The 17,552-nt window shown below is 41.0% G+C and overlaps 3 protein-coding genes across 3 annotated transcripts; 1 reads left to right on the top strand and 2 right to left on the bottom strand.

Annotated features, from left to right (window-relative positions):
* Nucleotides 1-40: 40 nt before the first annotated feature.
* LOC109472186 (eukaryotic initiation factor 4A-III) lies at nucleotides 41-4,695 on the top strand. Its single transcript, XM_019771779.1, has 12 exons — nucleotides 41-235; nucleotides 671-743; nucleotides 1,075-1,141; nucleotides 1,275-1,337; nucleotides 1,550-1,682; nucleotides 1,971-2,051; nucleotides 2,286-2,427; nucleotides 2,710-2,848; nucleotides 3,107-3,222; nucleotides 3,354-3,461; nucleotides 3,711-3,838; nucleotides 4,046-4,695. The coding sequence occupies exons 1-12, from the start codon at nucleotides 91-93 to the stop codon at nucleotides 4,060-4,062; spliced, it is 1,212 nt and encodes a 403-aa protein (XP_019627338.1). The 5' UTR covers nucleotides 41-90; the 3' UTR covers nucleotides 4,063-4,695.
* A 131-nt stretch (nucleotides 4,696-4,826) lies between these two features.
* LOC109472209 (radial spoke head protein 4 homolog A-like) lies at nucleotides 4,827-10,570 on the bottom strand. Its single transcript, XM_019771806.1, has 12 exons — nucleotides 10,201-10,570; nucleotides 9,633-9,694; nucleotides 9,308-9,435; nucleotides 8,988-9,086; nucleotides 8,585-8,761; nucleotides 8,412-8,460; nucleotides 7,955-8,071; nucleotides 7,556-7,653; nucleotides 6,935-7,079; nucleotides 6,331-6,582; nucleotides 5,856-5,973; nucleotides 4,827-5,568 (listed from the first exon to the last, which is right to left on the bottom strand). Exons 1-12 carry the CDS (start codon nucleotides 10,326-10,328, stop codon nucleotides 5,340-5,342), a joined length of 1,602 nt encoding a protein of 533 aa, XP_019627365.1. The 5' UTR covers nucleotides 10,329-10,570; the 3' UTR covers nucleotides 4,827-5,339.
* A 1,442-nt stretch (nucleotides 10,571-12,012) lies between these two features.
* LOC109472197 (transmembrane protein 147-like) lies at nucleotides 12,013-15,197 on the bottom strand. Its single transcript, XM_019771795.1, has 6 exons — nucleotides 15,006-15,197; nucleotides 14,774-14,843; nucleotides 14,466-14,531; nucleotides 13,662-13,883; nucleotides 13,115-13,236; nucleotides 12,013-12,750 (listed from the first exon to the last, which is right to left on the bottom strand). The coding sequence occupies exons 1-6, from the start codon at nucleotides 15,080-15,082 to the stop codon at nucleotides 12,612-12,614; spliced, it is 696 nt and encodes a 231-aa protein (XP_019627354.1). The 5' UTR covers nucleotides 15,083-15,197; the 3' UTR covers nucleotides 12,013-12,611.
* Between the last annotated feature and the right edge of the window lie 2,355 nt (nucleotides 15,198-17,552).

Below are 17,552 nucleotides of genomic sequence, written 5' to 3'. Positions count from 1 at the left end.
TTGGTCAGTTACTAAAATTATGCAGGAAGTCGACCAATCACAGTGCGTTTCACATTCTCCACCAAGCATCGCTTGCTCACATCCGACAAAATGGCGGGTCGACGACGCACTGTGGTGACCGAGGGAGTGGATACCAGCACTATCGAGTTCGAAACGAGCGAAGATGTCGAAGTTACACCAACCTTCGACTCTATGGGTCTCAGGGAAGATCTCCTGCGAGGCATTTACGCTTACGGTGCGTATTAATCCCATACGGACGCTTTGAAAATGCGGACATGTGCTTGTGTGTAAAGACGATAGCGTGGTCACGCTTTGTCTGTTAGTGTTATATCATCGCGAAACAAATAAATTTCTACTATACTTGCACTTCAATGGCGCACTGTGACTGCTATAGAATGCTTTTAAAGTGTTATTTCTGGTGCGGATGCAAATAATGCCTGTTTTGGTACTGTGTAGTACACTTCATTCCTCAGTAGATATCTTGTCCATCAAGATTTAGGAGGTCCTTGGCAAAAAAATGTAACATTTTTTTTTAAAGAAAGGCGAAGGTATTACAAAACGGTGCGTTACAAGATGTGTGAGTCATGCTACCCCAATACTTCATTACAGTTGCTAGCAGCTGCAACCAGTAAATCTTAATGCATTCTTACATCTATTCATATTCTTACAGGCTTTGAGAAACCATCAGCAATCCAACAGAGAGCTATCAAGCCTATCGTGAAGGGAAGAGATGTCATTGCACAGTATGTATCATAATCACTATTCTAATTCTAGAGTGATGCTGTGACTTAGTTGAGTTTAAATCTTTCGATCTCATCCACTCCACTGGTGTATTATACACGTACTGGGCTTGGCCAAGTGACGAGAGACAAAATTTGTTCCCGATTTGGCCAGGCATCCGTATTATGTGTATATGAATAAAGGAATTGTTAAGAAGTAATGATGTTTGACCATCTTTCGGGGCAGACCCTGCTGGTGACAACATAACATTTACTGAACTTCTTTCACATACCCAAATTTCTGTCGTCATAGGCCAGGCACGTCATACATGACATCCTAATTTCTGTTTTTCAGGGCCCAGTCTGGTGTGGGGAAAACAGCCACTTTCTCCATTTCCATCCTCCAGTGTCTGGATATCCAGGTAAGCCTTGTCAATAAAAAGAAGTAGAACCCTAAATTGTAGGAGTTCCATTTGGTGGTAGTGGTCTCATTGTCTTGGAGCAATGGCAGGTAAACCAGAAGTCTATTTTGACACCACTTTTCTCTTTCTGCAGATGCGAGAAGTCCAGGCCTTGGTCCTGTCCCCCACCAGAGAGCTGGCAACACAGATTCAAAAGGTACTTGAACTTGATCAAACTTGATTTTGTTACATGAAGTGCAGAAGTAATAATGGTACAAATGTAGTAGCATGAGCCCACTAGAAATTGCAGAAGACCGATGTAACTGATATTCATCACTGCTGTTATTGGTCTCTTGTTTTATGCTGCTTTTACTTTGTTAGCTATCTTTTTTCTAAAACTGGTACAGTGGTATTTCTTAATTTCTTCAGGTGATTTTAGCCCTGGGTGACTACATGAGTGTCCAGTGCCATTCCTGTATTGGTGGCACTAATGTTGGAGAGGACATCCGCAAGTTGGACTATGGGCAGCATGTTGTGTCTGGGACTCCTGGCAGAGTATTTGGTATCCTTTTTGAAGTGAAGCATCCTTAGGTAGAAACCTCACAAAGGATTTATACATTGCATAATCTCCAAAGGTATTGCCAAGAAGTGATGATGTTTGACCATCTTTCGGGGCTGACTCTTCTGGTGACAACATAACCTTTACTGAACTTCTTTGGCAAACTGGCAACGTTCAATATTCAGTACGTTAAATGTATATGTAATTAATTATGATGTATACAGTATTAGAGGTAAGCTGCAGACATGCAGTGTTTCTAGTTTGTTGGTAGTCCTTAACCATGTACTTAAGACATGATCCGAAGACGGAACCTGCGTACCCGCTCTATCAAGATGTTGGTGCTGGATGAGGCGGATGAGATGCTGAACAAGGGTGAGACCATCTTTCGGGGCAGACCCTGCTAGTGATAACATAACCTTCACTGAACTTCTGTGGCAAACTCTAAACATTGAGACCTTACACGAATCTCATTTCAATTTAATCACCTCAAGGTACCATGTTGTAAGTTTGTGAAGAGCATGCTATTGGCAATAAGCAATCCTGTGACATTTCATTTAACAAAGAGTGTTAAGTATTAACAGACAGTAACATCATCTTTCTGTTCAGGTTTTAAGGAGCAGATCTACGACGTGTACCGTTACCTGCCCCCGGCCACCCAGGTGGTTCTGTTGAGTGCCACCCTCCCTCACGAGATCCTGGAGATGACAACAAAGTTCATGACGGACCCCATCCGCATTCTGGTCAAGCGGTATGTTAGAAATTTCTGGCGAAACAGTCTGTGAATAGTAAAATGTTAAAGAGTCTTTTTTCCACACCATTTTCAGTAATTGATAATTCCACCCTTAAGGAACCAGAGGAAACAAGAAGTGATGATGTTTGACCATCTTTCGGGGCAGACCCTGCTGGTGACAACATAACCTCCACTGAACTTCTTTGACAAACTTTTAGCCTTAGCATTTATCAACAGAGTAAATCAGTTAACATTTTTTAATGTATCCTGACACATACATGTATTACTTTCAATCTTCAGTGATGAGTTGACGCTGGAGGGTATTAAGCAGTTCTTTGTGGCTGTTGAGCGGGAAGAGTGGAAGTTTGACACCCTGTGTGACCTGTACGACACCCTGACCATCACACAGGCAGTCATCTTCTGCAACACTAAACGCAAGGTACAGGCTTCCATCTAGTACTATTTTACTGTCGGCTATTCTAGAAGGATGTAGCACAACTAAAAAGAAGGATACTGTTTACTATATTGGTAAATAGTAGTCAAATAGAAATATTTTGATGTTCTGTAGAACTCCATCTCCAATCTTAACTTATTCAGTACCAGCTGTACTCATCCACTCGAACCGCAGCAGTTGCCCAGAAGCCTCTGTCACTTTCCAAATCTTACTATCCTGTTCTTGTCTTCTGTCTGTTTTCAGGTTGACTGGTTGACAGAGAAGATGCGTGAGGCTAACTTCACCGTGTCGTCCATGCACGGAGACATGCCACAGAAGGAGAGGGATGCCATTATGAAGGAGTTCAGATCAGGTGCCAGGTAGGCAAGCATCAACAAGTTGAAGTTGTCATCTACTTTCCATGTACATGTTGATATCTTATCTGTTCTCTCACCGTAATGAGCAGATAGTGAACTGTAGTTTGACAGATTGTGTCCTTTGTACCCCACAGCCGTGTGCTGATCACAACTGACGTCTGGGCCCGAGGTATCGATGTGCCCCAGGTGTCCCTGATCATCAACTATGACCTGCCCAACAACCGTGAGTTGTACATCCACAGGTGAGGTTACACTGCCCAGACTTCTACACTTTCAAATTAATTTTGTATTATAACCTTCGTGAGATGTTTAGACATCAGTATGTGCTTCTTTTGACACATAGATGATCAATAAGATAATAATCCTTGGGAAGAACTGTTATACAGTAGTAGTTCTATGTTCATGCTAGTCGGTCATACCACTGCAGCTACCAAACAGGTATGACAGATATAGCTACCATAGATTTGTCTTACCTGTTTGTGTCATTTCAGAATCGGGCGTTCGGGTCGGTTTGGCCGTAAGGGTGTGGCCATCAACTTTGTGAAGAGTGACGACATCAGGATCCTGAGAGACATTGAGCAGTACTACAGCACACAGATTGATGAGATGCCCATGAATGGTCAGTTTCAAACACATTTTCTTGTAATTGATTACTTATTCTGTTCTTCACTGCCAGATCAATCTGTTTAATATTTGTTTCAAAGTGTATGCATCAAAACATAATTGAGCGCATTCTTTCGGTTAACTACTGATTGAAAGTCATCATATTTCTAATGACCTAGTATTTTTTAATGTATAATATAATGTCTTTCCATCTTGTTTGCAGTCGCTGATCTTATCTAGGATGCCACCAGTCAGACGAGTGGGACCAAATCTTTTTAACAGATACGAAGGATCATGGAATGAACGTTGGAGGATGTAACTAGGCTGGAGGGCACACATGTAGCATAAGTTAACCGTATTAACTGTATCTCAGCAGATGAAAATAAGCATCAGTGATTAAAAGTTTATGGTATGTTTTGAGGCAAAAATAAAGGCTCCTCGGCATTGTCTTACCTTTTTGAACACTTGGAAGTAACCACTGCTTTATGACAAGAGTAATGCCCAAGTAACTTTGGTTCTTGCAAGGGTAAACAAGTTTATGACTAATTTTTTGTGTTTTCATTTTAGTCATGGAACTACTGCCTTTTTGTTTTAGGTTTTAGTACTTTTATGGTAAATGAATGGCTGTAGATAATGCAGGGTTCATGGAAAGGTCCTGACTGAGTAGAAACCTCGGGACATTATAATCTTTTCATTTCAAAACAAGTGACTTTTTTTTTTAGAAAAAGGTGTGTTATTGTTAAAGGATATGTCAAAGCACAATGGTCCTTTGTATGTTACATGTAGGAACACTGAAACTGAAACATTTAATATCTATGTACAGCAGGCACAGGTTTGTCTTCTTTCTCTGAAATAAAACCAAACTGGAAAAGATTTCTGCTGACCTTTTTTTTTTCAGTAAGTGACTTGGTAAACACTGTGTCTAGGGCCTGGTATTGGAAGTTCCACTTTGATCAGTAGGTGAGATAAAAAATGTAAATCCACTAGGACACAACACCATATGATTAACTTCACAACATTTTATTGAGGAAATAAATGCAAAAACAGTGTTCTAAGAGGATCAGAAATTTTTGAGGGCATCTCCTGAATCAGAATTCATTACAACCACAATATACCTCTATATGTACAAAACAGTGAGTCAACAATCCTAGATATATGTACACAAAATCCCACCTTGTCGACATGGCTGTATCCGGACATTTTCATATCTGATAAAAGTACTAAAATCTACATCAATGTCATAGCCTGACAAAATGGTGGCTTCCTTGCTGACCTAAAATAGCCAGAGAATCGGACTATTGCTTGACATGAGAAGAATGATCTGCTTACTAGTATATATTTAAGGCCTTGTCTAGAATTCATCAAAGGCACGGGAATGTTTTTGTTACCCTTTTCACTGTGGGGGACAAATCAACATGCTTAAGGTGAAAGGTAGAATATGTGGTAAAAACTTGACCCATAAAATGTGATCAGAATCTATCGCCCCCCTTGTCCTATGATACCCCATGGTTCGTCCCCTAATCATCATCTTCATCCTCATCTTCCACATCCTCCATCTCCTCAGCCTCTCCAAGATGCTCCTCCTTGGCTGCCTTCAGGGCTGCCTCCTCCTCCACGGTCGGGTCGTCGATCTCCGTGATCTCCGGTCCGCTGGGGAACTCCTCCTGGACTGGGGGAGGTGGCGGGGGGCTGTAGTTCTCGCTGGCGTACTTGTGGCCCCAGCCGACGTAGATGTTCTCAAACCTCCTGTAAGGTGACACAATTGACAATGTTAGAAATCAGTCACAGAGTGGAACTCGCTGTCACGAAGTATAATATGGGCATCATCACTAGATAGCTTTGAACTATGTTTAGAGATAAATGTTCAAAGGTTAAGTGTGCCTGTGAAGCTGGTGTGTTACGCCGAAGGGCGGTTATACCTGCTATACAGATACAGAATCATGAAAATCAACATACCTTAGACTTCTGTATACAGCCTAAATCTCTAATTGTAAGACTTGAATGCCACAACATGAGAATATGGAAATACTTGCCTGCCATGGCAGAAGGCAACTGATCCAGGCCACAGGTTAGACCGTACAACAGCAACGGCGTACTGAGGCACAAGGTGAGACGAGACCTTGGCTGTCCATGGGGGCATGCCGTCGATTTCTGTCAAAAGAAATTGGATAAAGGCTAAGTCATTGGAATAAACAGAACCAAAGTTTCTGTGATCAACAAAATTAATTACTCGGGTATTTTAGCCTGACAGGTGAAAGGCTATTATAGATCTCTATTTATGTTCGCTTCCATAGTATCCTTCTCTTATCCGATACACGTAAATGTTTATATACCTTGGACACTTGTGACTAACACATCCCCAAAACTTGTTGCTCACTTTCTTGCCTACTGCTTAGAAGTATTATAGCTAGATAGGATTCAAACTGTTATAATAAACCTAGTAATGGGGCTAAGTAGTAAGTATATGTGATAATTTTATCTGCAAGTGTTCAGCAAACTACCACTCACCAACATCCTCAGACACAGGTGTGAGGAGGGGAGGTCCGACTTCAGGCTCCGGCTCATCAGGCTCCTCCTTCTCCTCCTCATCCTCCTCGTCTTCAAACTCATCCTCCTGCTTCTGGACGGGGTTGAACCAGGTGCAGCGGCCCTGCGGCAGGATGTGCTGCACGTGGTGCACCCAGTTGGCCAGGGACGGGTCCGTCAGGTCCCGCACGGGCACGGGCTCGAAGTCTGGGTTCTCCACGTAGGTGTCACGGGCTGTGGGGGTTCAAGACACGCCATGATTGTCACATTCTGTAACTATGCACATGAATTGGATTGCAAGCATTTGTACCAATCTTTCTGTTAATGATCCAAAAGTTTTGCAGTTAGAGTGAAAATTGAATTTCTTTGTTAAATATTTTAGCACTTTCAGCTTTCCAGCTTTATGTGTGAAGTACAACTTGCACACAGACTTGATTTAGTCTAAAGAAGGACATGAAGGATTCAGTTTCCTAGCATCACCCCAAGTTGTAAAGTCCTAAAAACTATGCTATTGATTAACATCCTGCTTGAAAAATTCATAATAATCTGTACTGAGCTCTAGAAGATATCTGTATAGGAAACTTACCCTCCTCTCCCTCCTCCTGCTCTTCCTCTTCCTCATCAAACTGGAAGAAGCCCAGCGGGCTGACCTGGGTACCGGCTGAGATACGTGCAATCTGAGCACGTAGGTAGTTGGCCTCGTTGCCTGGGAATGGCGGGTAGCTGATGATCTGGGAATCAAAAAGATAACAATTAGATTTTCAAGTTTGCCTCCTTTTCTACATTGTATCAAACCAAATGTAGTACTTCCAGAGTTAACAGTACACTTAGTAAGCGTCTGCAACCTAACCCATAGCTTTGTAGGGAGCACGGACTCCCTAATAGTAATACAGTACCAGCCTCTCACTTATTGATTAGGTTTGACAGATGGCATGCTCCTTGCTGTTTAAAGATTCATGAGCTAAGTGCCAAGTTTTTAGATGGCCCTTAGACTGAGGTTTGCTGTATCGATAATATCTCCACAACTTTGACCGCACCTGACCAAGGTGGTCATCACGATCTACAAGAATTAAAGACTACAGAATGGACATGCCCACTGCCATCTCCCTGAATATATCATAAGAATTATATCATTGTTGGTGTACCATGTGAAATCAGATCATGCAAGAGCTACAAAGGAATGCAAAGGAAAGCCTTGACCACTTACAGGTGCTTCTAATCTGCCAGTCAGAAACTTCTTGATCTTCCTGGCCACAGCGAGCTGGGCTGGCGTGACTGGGGGGAGCTTCACCCATTCTTTCCCAGCTGTGAAAAAATTGAGCAACATTCTATATGAATTTGTACTTATAACCTTATAACTCTACCACTGTGCCTTCCAAATTAATCAAACAGCCTTATTAACTAAAAGATATGATACAGCTTGTCATCTGTATTACCTAAACTGTGTATGTCATTGACTCTGGATAATCTGGACAAAATACATGTGGTTAAACTCAATCCTTCAAATACATGTTGTACCTTTACTACAGTATATTTGTATCACAGAAAATGAAGTACACATGTATAGTATTGCAAGGTCTCTCTGTGCTATGAGGTATGGACTGACCTTCATTGCAGACGAAGTAGACTTTCTTGTTGGCTCCTGTCCTGTTCTCCTCCTTAGGGATGACAGGCGGGGGCTTGTAGTCAGGCTTGGGGATGTCATCCTCCTCTCCTTCACCCTCTGTATGAGGAATAAGCAGAGTTTGAGAACCACTCAGTATTGTGATAGGAATGTGAAGCTAACAAGTGTTAGGCTCTACATCGTGTATCATTTCATTCAAATTATAGTCCAGAGTAATAATGTAGCACTGAAAAAGACATACATGTAACTATATGCACTTGGAAATCAATACTAGAATTCACACTAGAATTTGAGTGGCTCTCATGAGCCTTGTTTTGTGGTGAATATGAAATAAATAGTAAAAAGTAAATAAAAGAAAATTCACACTTCAATGCTTAGCTGCTTTTTGTAATTATTTGAGTGTCGAGCGCTGAGTTACATGTCATAGAGAAACTCTCACCTTCCTCATCTTGTGGCTCTTCATCTTTCTCTTCATCCTTATCTTCTCCCTAAAAAACAGGAGCATAAGAATCAATTGATATGTCATTTAAATCTCCTCAAAATGTTCTTACACTTTGCATGTAATTATGACAGAAAGCAAATATTGTTCACAGTTATTGAGAAACACCCTACCTCTTCTTCTTCTTCCTCCTCCTCCTCCCCCTCCCTGTACTCCACCTCTGCCACGATGTAGTTCATCTCCGTGCCCAGCACTTTTCCCCAGAAGCGGACGGTCTGCAGGGGTCGGGTGTCCACCAGCTGCTTCAGGGCCAGGAAGATGCGGAAGCACTCCTCCCTGCTCAGGCCAATCTGTGAAGAAGAGCCACGAGTTTGAATACTCACAATCAACATGAACATTATTAGTTACTGGATGGATGTTTCAGCAAGGCTTTCTGATAGCAAACTAGTATTGAAGTAAAATTTATTCTGTCTTACAAACTTTGGAAATGCAAATGATGCAAATACAATCTATTGTATTAAAATGAAATAAAAATTGCAGCATAATAACTAATCAAATACTACATGTAGTACTCACCCCAGCCTGTTCAAAGTAATATGAAAGCTCCATGATGTTGGGAAGGGGGGTCTCCACTTCTTCCTCAGCCTCAGGCTCACCACCTTCACCTTCTCCTTTCTAAACAGGACAGAGGGAACAGCCTTAGTTATTTCAGAGGTAATACAAAATTTCTGATGTGTTTTCTTCTCAATTAACATTTATGTGATGTCAAGATTTTTCTTCTACACAGATAGAAATCAAATCTTTATAACAGAAAACTGCTGACTAGTAGTAGGATCATGAGACAAAAAAGCAAGTCAATTTAAAATTCCTGGCAAAATAGAAAGTATTGTGTGTACCTCAAACAGCATTTTGTGTGTCTCTGCCAGTGCCACCTCTGTAGTCTTGTCAAACTCATCTCTGACTGTGTCTCCCTTGTACACAAACTTAGACCTCTTTGCCTCTTTGCTGATGTCTTCAATGATATCTGTAGGTACAGACAAATGTCTTCAGTAACATAAATAAATGGTGATGTTTATGGATACAATCAAACTGGAGAGAGTCTGGTAGACATAAACCTCCATGGCTGCATTACTTTGTTGTACTGTGACCATCAGATACAAATCTTTCATGGTGATGTGTATAAAGATCTGTAGACATTGATAACACAAAAGGTTTACTCACCAACAACATTATCTGGTCTCTCGTCTAGAACCTTCGTGAGAACTCTACTCAGATGGTCATATCTGGAATAAATCAAAATTGCAATGTAATTCGCAGCAACTGACAAAAGGGTAGTCTTGTTGGATTTTAGGGACTGAGGAACTGATGATTTAAAATGGCCTCATATGTGTGGTAACATCTCAGATGTATTACAATAATACAATATCAGCCTTACGTTGTGCTCAAAGAACTCAAACTATAAACATTCATCACTAGGGTTTCCTCCAGCCACCTGATGGGCCGAAAAATAGCAGACATGGGCCAAATAGGGAGAGTATTTTACCACTGGAGTTGTCTGGATAGAGTTCACATGTTCACTGGCATAATATTCTCTCTAATTGGCCAATTTCTTCTATTTTAGCCCACCACTAAACAGTGGTTACTACAACCACCTGTTATGTTACTACATGTGAGAATAGGAGGTCACTCACTGGGCGCTTCCTTGCTTTCTCTTGTAAATTATTCTCTAGGCTTGCATCTAAACATATCTAGACACAGAACCAGATGTCAGATTGAGCAGTATACTTACAGGTTGAGTCCTGTGTTGGTGCTCGCCTTGAGCATGTAGGATTTGGCGTTTTGGATCTCCATCTCGCGCTGAAGGTTGGCATTATTCTGCGGCTCCGGAGTTCCCGATTTGGAACCCTTCGTACTCATGGTGAAATCTCGGCTATTTCAGCGCGTCTGTGCCCTAGATATACACAGAATGCCGTTGTACGTCCTCTAAAACAGCTAAAATATCGACCTGGACACGTCGAAATTAACAAGGGACGTCGAAATCCTTGCTTTTCGCTCAAAATGGCTCCCTGATTCCACTGGAACTGCTTCTCTCCGATTCCCCAACACCGATCTGTTAGTTGCTAGGAACCGCTGGTAAACAACGCACAATAACGTGACGTCATGGCGACCGCGGTTCGACCTGGGGTCAATCTCGTGTTATCGTGACGTTATCGTTAAGTGCACACTTTTGTTCACAGTGACGTGAACATTCAAACAATGGGTAAAATATAGCCATTTATGTACAGAAACGTTCATATATGTGGTAAAGATACGATATATACTACGTGGCACAAATATCTTGGTACACACAGGCATAAAAGATGTTTGTCTTGGGACCCAATCAGATAGCGCCATTTTGAAATGACGTCAAGCGCGCCAACGCGAGGTGGGGTTCGTACATGTAATGTGTCAAAAACATAAGAAATTGTATCACAAGACGGCAGTTAATCTTAATGAAAGTCTCAAACATTAATTGTGGAGTGTCTCAGTGCTTCATGGTAATTTATTTTTTGGTCGAAGAACAATGTTGCAATTCATGGGGAGAACTTTGTTGCTACAGCTGTTACTATTTTTACCACAACGGTAAATCAAATGTAATGGCAAATAAGGGAATATAATGTATATAAATGAATGGTTTGTTTGTTTTCACTTACAACTAATGGTAACTTCTGGAGTGAATGACACATTTGAGCATCAAACTTCTCAACTTCTGCAATATGAATGCAGGTAATACCAGCATAAAATTAGCCTGGTTACCGGACCTATTATAGCTCCTACACACATACAGTCCTACATACTCTCCGCAAATTGTAACATTCTGAATACAAGACAAAACTAGAAAGGCCAATATTTGCTTTGGAGCAAATACAGCGATGGGTTCACCACATTTTACGACATGGCAGGGAAAGAATGAGAAACACAAGGGAAAACAATGATTTACATTGATATAACTATAATATGAAGTAAAATACAACTAAAACAACAGTTGGATAGCTATTCCCTACTTTATTGGTTAGGATTTTTAATTGCATAATGCAAACTGTTGATTTTCAAAATAAAATAAAAAACGTCCATGCCCCGCATTCCAATGCTGGAGCAGGAAAGCTTGAAATACCTACCAAAACACTTGAATACAGACATACTGTCAGTATGGAAATGCTCTGTGCAGGTGTTAATCAAGTTAAATCCCAACAGCCAATCAGCAAGAAATAGAGGAAAGCTGCATGCCTATTGGTTGATGCCCTGCATTCCATTGTGATGACTCATGCCCAAACGTGGTAAACAAGGCACACTAACACAGTAATACATTTGCTATAACACAGCCAAAAAACTCAAATAAAACCATTCTAAAAGCCTGTATCACATTAATTTAAAAAACGCCTAGGGGTATTTGCCCACTGTACCTCCATACCAAATTTCAGGACCTTGGGCCCTAAAATGAAGAAGCTGAATCCATTTAAAAAATGGCAGGAGAAGGAGAAGGAGAAGGAGAAACATCAGAAAAAGCAATATGGGTTCACCACCACTTCGTGGTGTGGTGAACCCATAATAACACTTCTAATTCAGACGTGATTCTGAACTTTATTTGACACCATGTAATATGTATTTGAAGCCTCCTCATACAAACTGGCCAAGAATAATGATAACTGTTCCTTCCATACTTTGAACAACAACAACAACAAAAGGCCACAAAGTTTGAGTAACAAAATTCAAATACATTCACACACATCTGGTACATAATGTTAGTGTTGATTATCAATACAAATTAACAAAAAAAATGACATATTCAACTTCATATAATAAGCTGCTATATGTTGTATAAAATAATGTCCTGTACATGATGTTGCACCTTTTACATGTTGGCCGAACAAATATTATCATATGTAAAATTAAATTACATTCCAATTTTTTCCAATAAATTCCTTCCTCCTTCAGATCAGCTGCTTTTATCTCAACCCACTAGACAGGACACACTACATTTGTACTATTACATACAACTTCATGCAATTGCAATTTTTAAAAATATTACGGGACACAACTACCAATACAGACTAACAACAAACTTTGATCAGTACAAACTGAATATGTAATCTTCTGGTATCTAGAATTATTCCAGTAGTGTATAAATTACACATTACAACTGCCCCTGCCGTCAGTACATCAGTCATAGTGGTTGCTTGGGATACTGTGAACCAGTCCAACATACAACTGAAGAGTTACTAAGCCAACGGCTCCCGTGAACAAGGCTTTGGCCAGCAGGAGGGTCCAGGAGCCAAGGCCAACAGCATGGATCAAGATTCTGGAAAGAGACAAACAGAAGTTAGGAAGTTAGAATGACTCTGGTATGGACAAATTTTCATCATTGCTTTCTGAAGAATATGTCGATCAGGCTGGTTAACTTATAACTAAGTCATTACCGGTAGGTAACAGGACTGATTTAAAGATGTAATGATAAGCAGAACATAAGATTAGAATATATGCTATAAATCCTGAATTGATTAGAGTTAAGTCACAGGGCTTACCTCTGACTAGCTATTTTTTATTCCCAAATTCTCAATGCACATCAACCTATTGCAATGTCTAGTTGGATGCTTTTGTTCAGTGGTAAAAATACTGGTACAATGTAGTAAAAAATGTCCCAACTGTAGAGAGATAATACTTACTCTACAATAAGAGGTCTGTACACACTCAGCCCAAGCAGGGTGCCAACAACGGGTAACAGACTACGGTTGAAGTCATGTCTGCTCCACAGCCACACCAGGACTGCAGCTGCTATGTGCTGGACCTGACAGTAACATGGAAAGAGAACACAGACTGGTAAGTAGACGGTAACATTTGTTAGAACCTGTATAACTATAATAGGCTTGTTACCAAAGCTATTTCAGCTCCTGAGTCTTTTAACCTCTCCACAGAAGATAAAAGAATATGGAGCTAAACTATTAGTAAGTTTGGTAACCAGGTTACTTGTATATGGAAAAGTGTCATTAGATGAATATCCTCTTTGAGGAACAAAAGAATGATTAGAGAACATAACTTAACTTTTAACTTTTTACCTTCACGCACTATCAATGATTTTGTGGTAAAAATCTAAGTCAGCATCAACTGGCACTGGGTGAGTCAGCATTGCAAGGCAGTCTGCAAACATCAAATAAGAAATGATAGATTTCAGACTTCTGAGAAGTATGCCATCTTCCGCCATGTCGCACTTACCAGGTTGATGTTGGACTCCAGGCTCATCTGGATGTACTTCCAGTCGAACTCCACCCCCCGCGCCCCGACCCACATGGGGATGAAGCGGGTCATGACCAGCTCCGCCGTGGCCCAGCCCATCGCCGCCGTCATGATCTTGATCTCCCCCTTCCCCGGGATGCTGCTCATGATCAGCTGGATCCCGATCAGGTCACCGAAGTCCACCGAGGTCTTCAGGAATTCCTACAGATACAAAACATGGCACTTGCATGGAGCTTGGATCAAATAGAAAAAGGAAATGGTATTCAAAGAAACAGACATTACTTGAACATTTCAAGGATACTCCTATCCGAGTCCTATGCTCAATTCAATTCTCTAGTCAACTTTAACAGTTCTAATGTCCACACCACCATCACAGAAAAAGTCCTGAATCAGAACATTGTCTATCTTCACGTGGTAAATTTGAACATCCGTGGTGTCACAGGCTGGATAAATTTGCTCTATGTCTGTCAAACTCAAAGACCACAATAATGTCCTGACCTTGGTCTGTCAACACAATAATGTCCTTGGTCTATCACACAACAGTGGAGTTAATTTATTTTCAGCTTACGGCTTAGTTCTGCTAGTTATCTACAATGTAGGCTCAAATTTTTATCGGCGCACCGTGCGACCGTGATTTCAAATGTAGTCGCATTGTCAAAATTTTGGGCGCATATGCGACCAAATCAGTCGCAGTCACGAGCCCTGCTGAACCATTAGGGTTGAGTAAATCTGTGACATGTGTCCATCATCATTATGCATAATTTGTTTCCTTGGAAAGCTTACCCCGATCACATCCAGATTCCCTCCGCCTGTTTCTGATGCCGGGAAGAAGGTGGCGAGGATCAACATCTGCAGGGACAGCAGGTAACATTGTGGTCATGATATGAAGGTTATGATACACATAAATTGTGTGGACAGTAGGACTGGCAGCAATTTGTTAGATCACTTAAAATACATGGCATACATTCATGGCATAATACCTAAGACATTTGAAATCCTTGCATTGTGGAAGTCTACAGATGATATCAGTTCTTACATGATTTGCACAACAAAGCCAGATTATGATATTTATGGTTGACATTTTTCCTCACCTTGCATAACTGAGTGGCCAGATATGCTCCTCCCGCCTGCACACATTTCCAAAAAGCGCTGTATTCTGACCTGCAGGAAATAGAAAAAGAGCACGTATCAATAGCCTGTATAGTTGACTACTCACAACGTTTTCAAAAGCTCACAAAATCAGGTCAAAACCCACAGAGAAAAAGATTAAAATTTGCCCCCCTCCCCCTTTCCCTCATGTGTCAAGCATAAAATCATACTCACAATCCCGAAAACTTGTACGTGAGAAAGTATGGCACGTAGGCAAGAGCCACACAGTTCCCAAAGTGAAATAGTGTCATATCTTCGGATCCGATATCGCGGAATTATAGCAGAAAATTTGACAAGCGCAGACCGCAGACCAAATCAAATCCCACAAGGCTTCTATGTACACGCCCGTTTTACGGCACTCAGTTTTCACGACAGAGAAACGCTCAACGTCGTAGTGCGCCTAGCCTCCTTCGCAGTCTTGTTGGGTGTGGGCGTAATTTTTTTTCTCTGAGCGACGCGAGTAATATGCCGCCGCGAGGGACGATTTGCTGCCGAGGGACTTTTGCCACGGAGAGAATGTTTCGCGCTCCTTCTCTCAAGACTCAAGACTGCGAAGGAGGCTATAGTGCGCCCAGGATCATCCTTGCCTTCAGATACTAACATTTCGATACGGTTTTACTCTGCCTTGTGTATTCCTTTTCATCTTCTGATCTCTTTGGTACTGTGAAATAAGTGCCATCGTACATTAAGAGGCTGAGGCTATTTGACAGGATAATCCTATCAATAACATGACAGAAAAAATGCACTGTTGAAGGGATGATGCAAAAATTTCTATTATCATCATCCTGTAATAGCCGTTCCCGATGTTATAATTTGCGGTATAAAATAAAAATGATGTCAAACATAGCTTACCAATGCACTTGCCGCCTGGACTCCTGCACTCCTGTTCCGACATGGATTTTAGGGACTTGGCGTTAAAGGCCGTTAAACAGTAACGTTAACGTTAACGTTAACATAATGCCTTTAGAAAATCACACCCTACACTAACGTTACATTCTTTTGATAAAAAATGTAACCAGTTGTAATTTCTTCACAATTCCCCTTTCTTTTTCGTCTCACCTGAGTTGCATGTGGGGCACTGTCTGAAGGAAGTAACTTTACATGGCGCACATATGACGCATACACGAGCTTTAAGCTTTGTAACATTCCACCTCCAATGTAAGTTATTGTTTCTAAAGGAGCAATATGTCTTGTCAGATGACTTTGCTCAAAATGTTGCTTTCTTCCTATTTTTCTTTAATAATTCGCAGGACTGCTAGAGCGCAAATTGCCGTCATTGAAGACTTCGTTAGATTCGAAGACTTTTCAACTGTTGAAGCCTTTGTTGTGTTCGACTACAAAGTACAAAGGCAAAACATTTAAATTAAATAACCTTCAATTCCACAGATACAAATAGCATTTGTAATAAGTATGCACTTTTCTTTAAAAGTCGGAAATCTCCGACAGCCCAAGGAGGTGCCTCCTACTAGTACTAGGTCACTGACCCTTGGTCACCAACCGGCATTGCCTTTTTGTTAGATTTTTATTGCTTGAGCAATTTCCCTTATGCATGCCTAGCCCCATGATCATAGTGGACTTTGCTTCTACTGCTTCATACGAGGATAACAGCACGAAAAACGTACATAACAGGTGGACTTTGCTCCACAAGTAAGGTCAAGGAAGGCATTTGGGTCATATAATGTTAGTTAACTAGGAGTTGAACCCTGAAAAGGGCTACAAAGTTTGAAATGAAGTTTTTAAAAACGATAAACTCTATTAAAATTTTTCGTGAAGAAATGCTGAAAAAGTCCCCAGTAAGTCAATTATATAAATAAAGTATGACTACCAGCCTTATGATGCCTAATATAGCCTCCTGTGCAGGCCCCGCGGCGGTGGGGAAGAGTTTTTAACGCGTTATTTTGATATAGCCGGCCATCCTACATAGCCGCCGAGAGAAGGTTGCTTTGGTGGGAGGAAAGCAACCTTCTCTCGGCGGCTATGTAGGATGGCCGGCTATGTTAAAACTAGAATTCCGAGATCTCATACCTCCATGAAATATGATCTTGATGTGTAAATGTAAATTTCTTCTTTAATTGTGCAAATGACCTCTGCATTAACATGATATATGCATCGTGATGTATGTTAACTTTTGATTAACTTACAGATGTCCCAAGTATGGCATTCTCATCATTCACCATTACGAAATCATAGAATTTTCACATTAATTATGCAAATTAGGTCATCATTTGCATAATTAGTATCTGTTGAAGTTCCGCCTGCCATAGGTTACATAGTATAATGTAAAACACTGTAATTATAGAATTTCCTCATTAATTATGCAAATAAAGTCCTCATTTGCATAATTTACATTTAATTATGCACACCTCTCTCTCAGCTACCTACACACCAAAATAATGAAAATATGTTGTTCCTGTCTGGACTTTATTTGGCTTTTTTAAACATTTTCGCCAGAAAGTGCCCTGCAGTTCCAGAACAAGCCGCTAGGGGGCCCAAACTCATATGACTTCTTCCCAAGCACGAGAGCTACCTCCCATCAAAATTTACATGACCCTAGCATGTCCAGATCGCGAGATATCAAAACCGGAAGTTGCGCTGCAGTACCAAGGGAAGCCACTAGGGGGACCGAAAATACTAATCATTTCCTAGTTTTCGTTCACACCCTACCAACACACCAAGTATAAAACCAAATCCATCCAGGCGGTTCTTTGAGTTATCTTGTTT

The sequence above is a fragment of the Branchiostoma belcheri genome, unplaced genomic scaffold (assembly GCF_001625305.1).
Source record: "Branchiostoma belcheri isolate BF01 breed outbred unplaced genomic scaffold, Haploidv18h27 scaffold27, whole genome shotgun sequence".
Classification (NCBI taxonomy): Eukaryota; Metazoa; Chordata; class Leptocardii; order Amphioxiformes; family Branchiostomatidae; genus Branchiostoma; species Branchiostoma belcheri.
The sequence above is the reverse complement of the archived record's forward strand: the minus strand, read 5'-3'. Positions and strand labels throughout refer to the sequence as shown.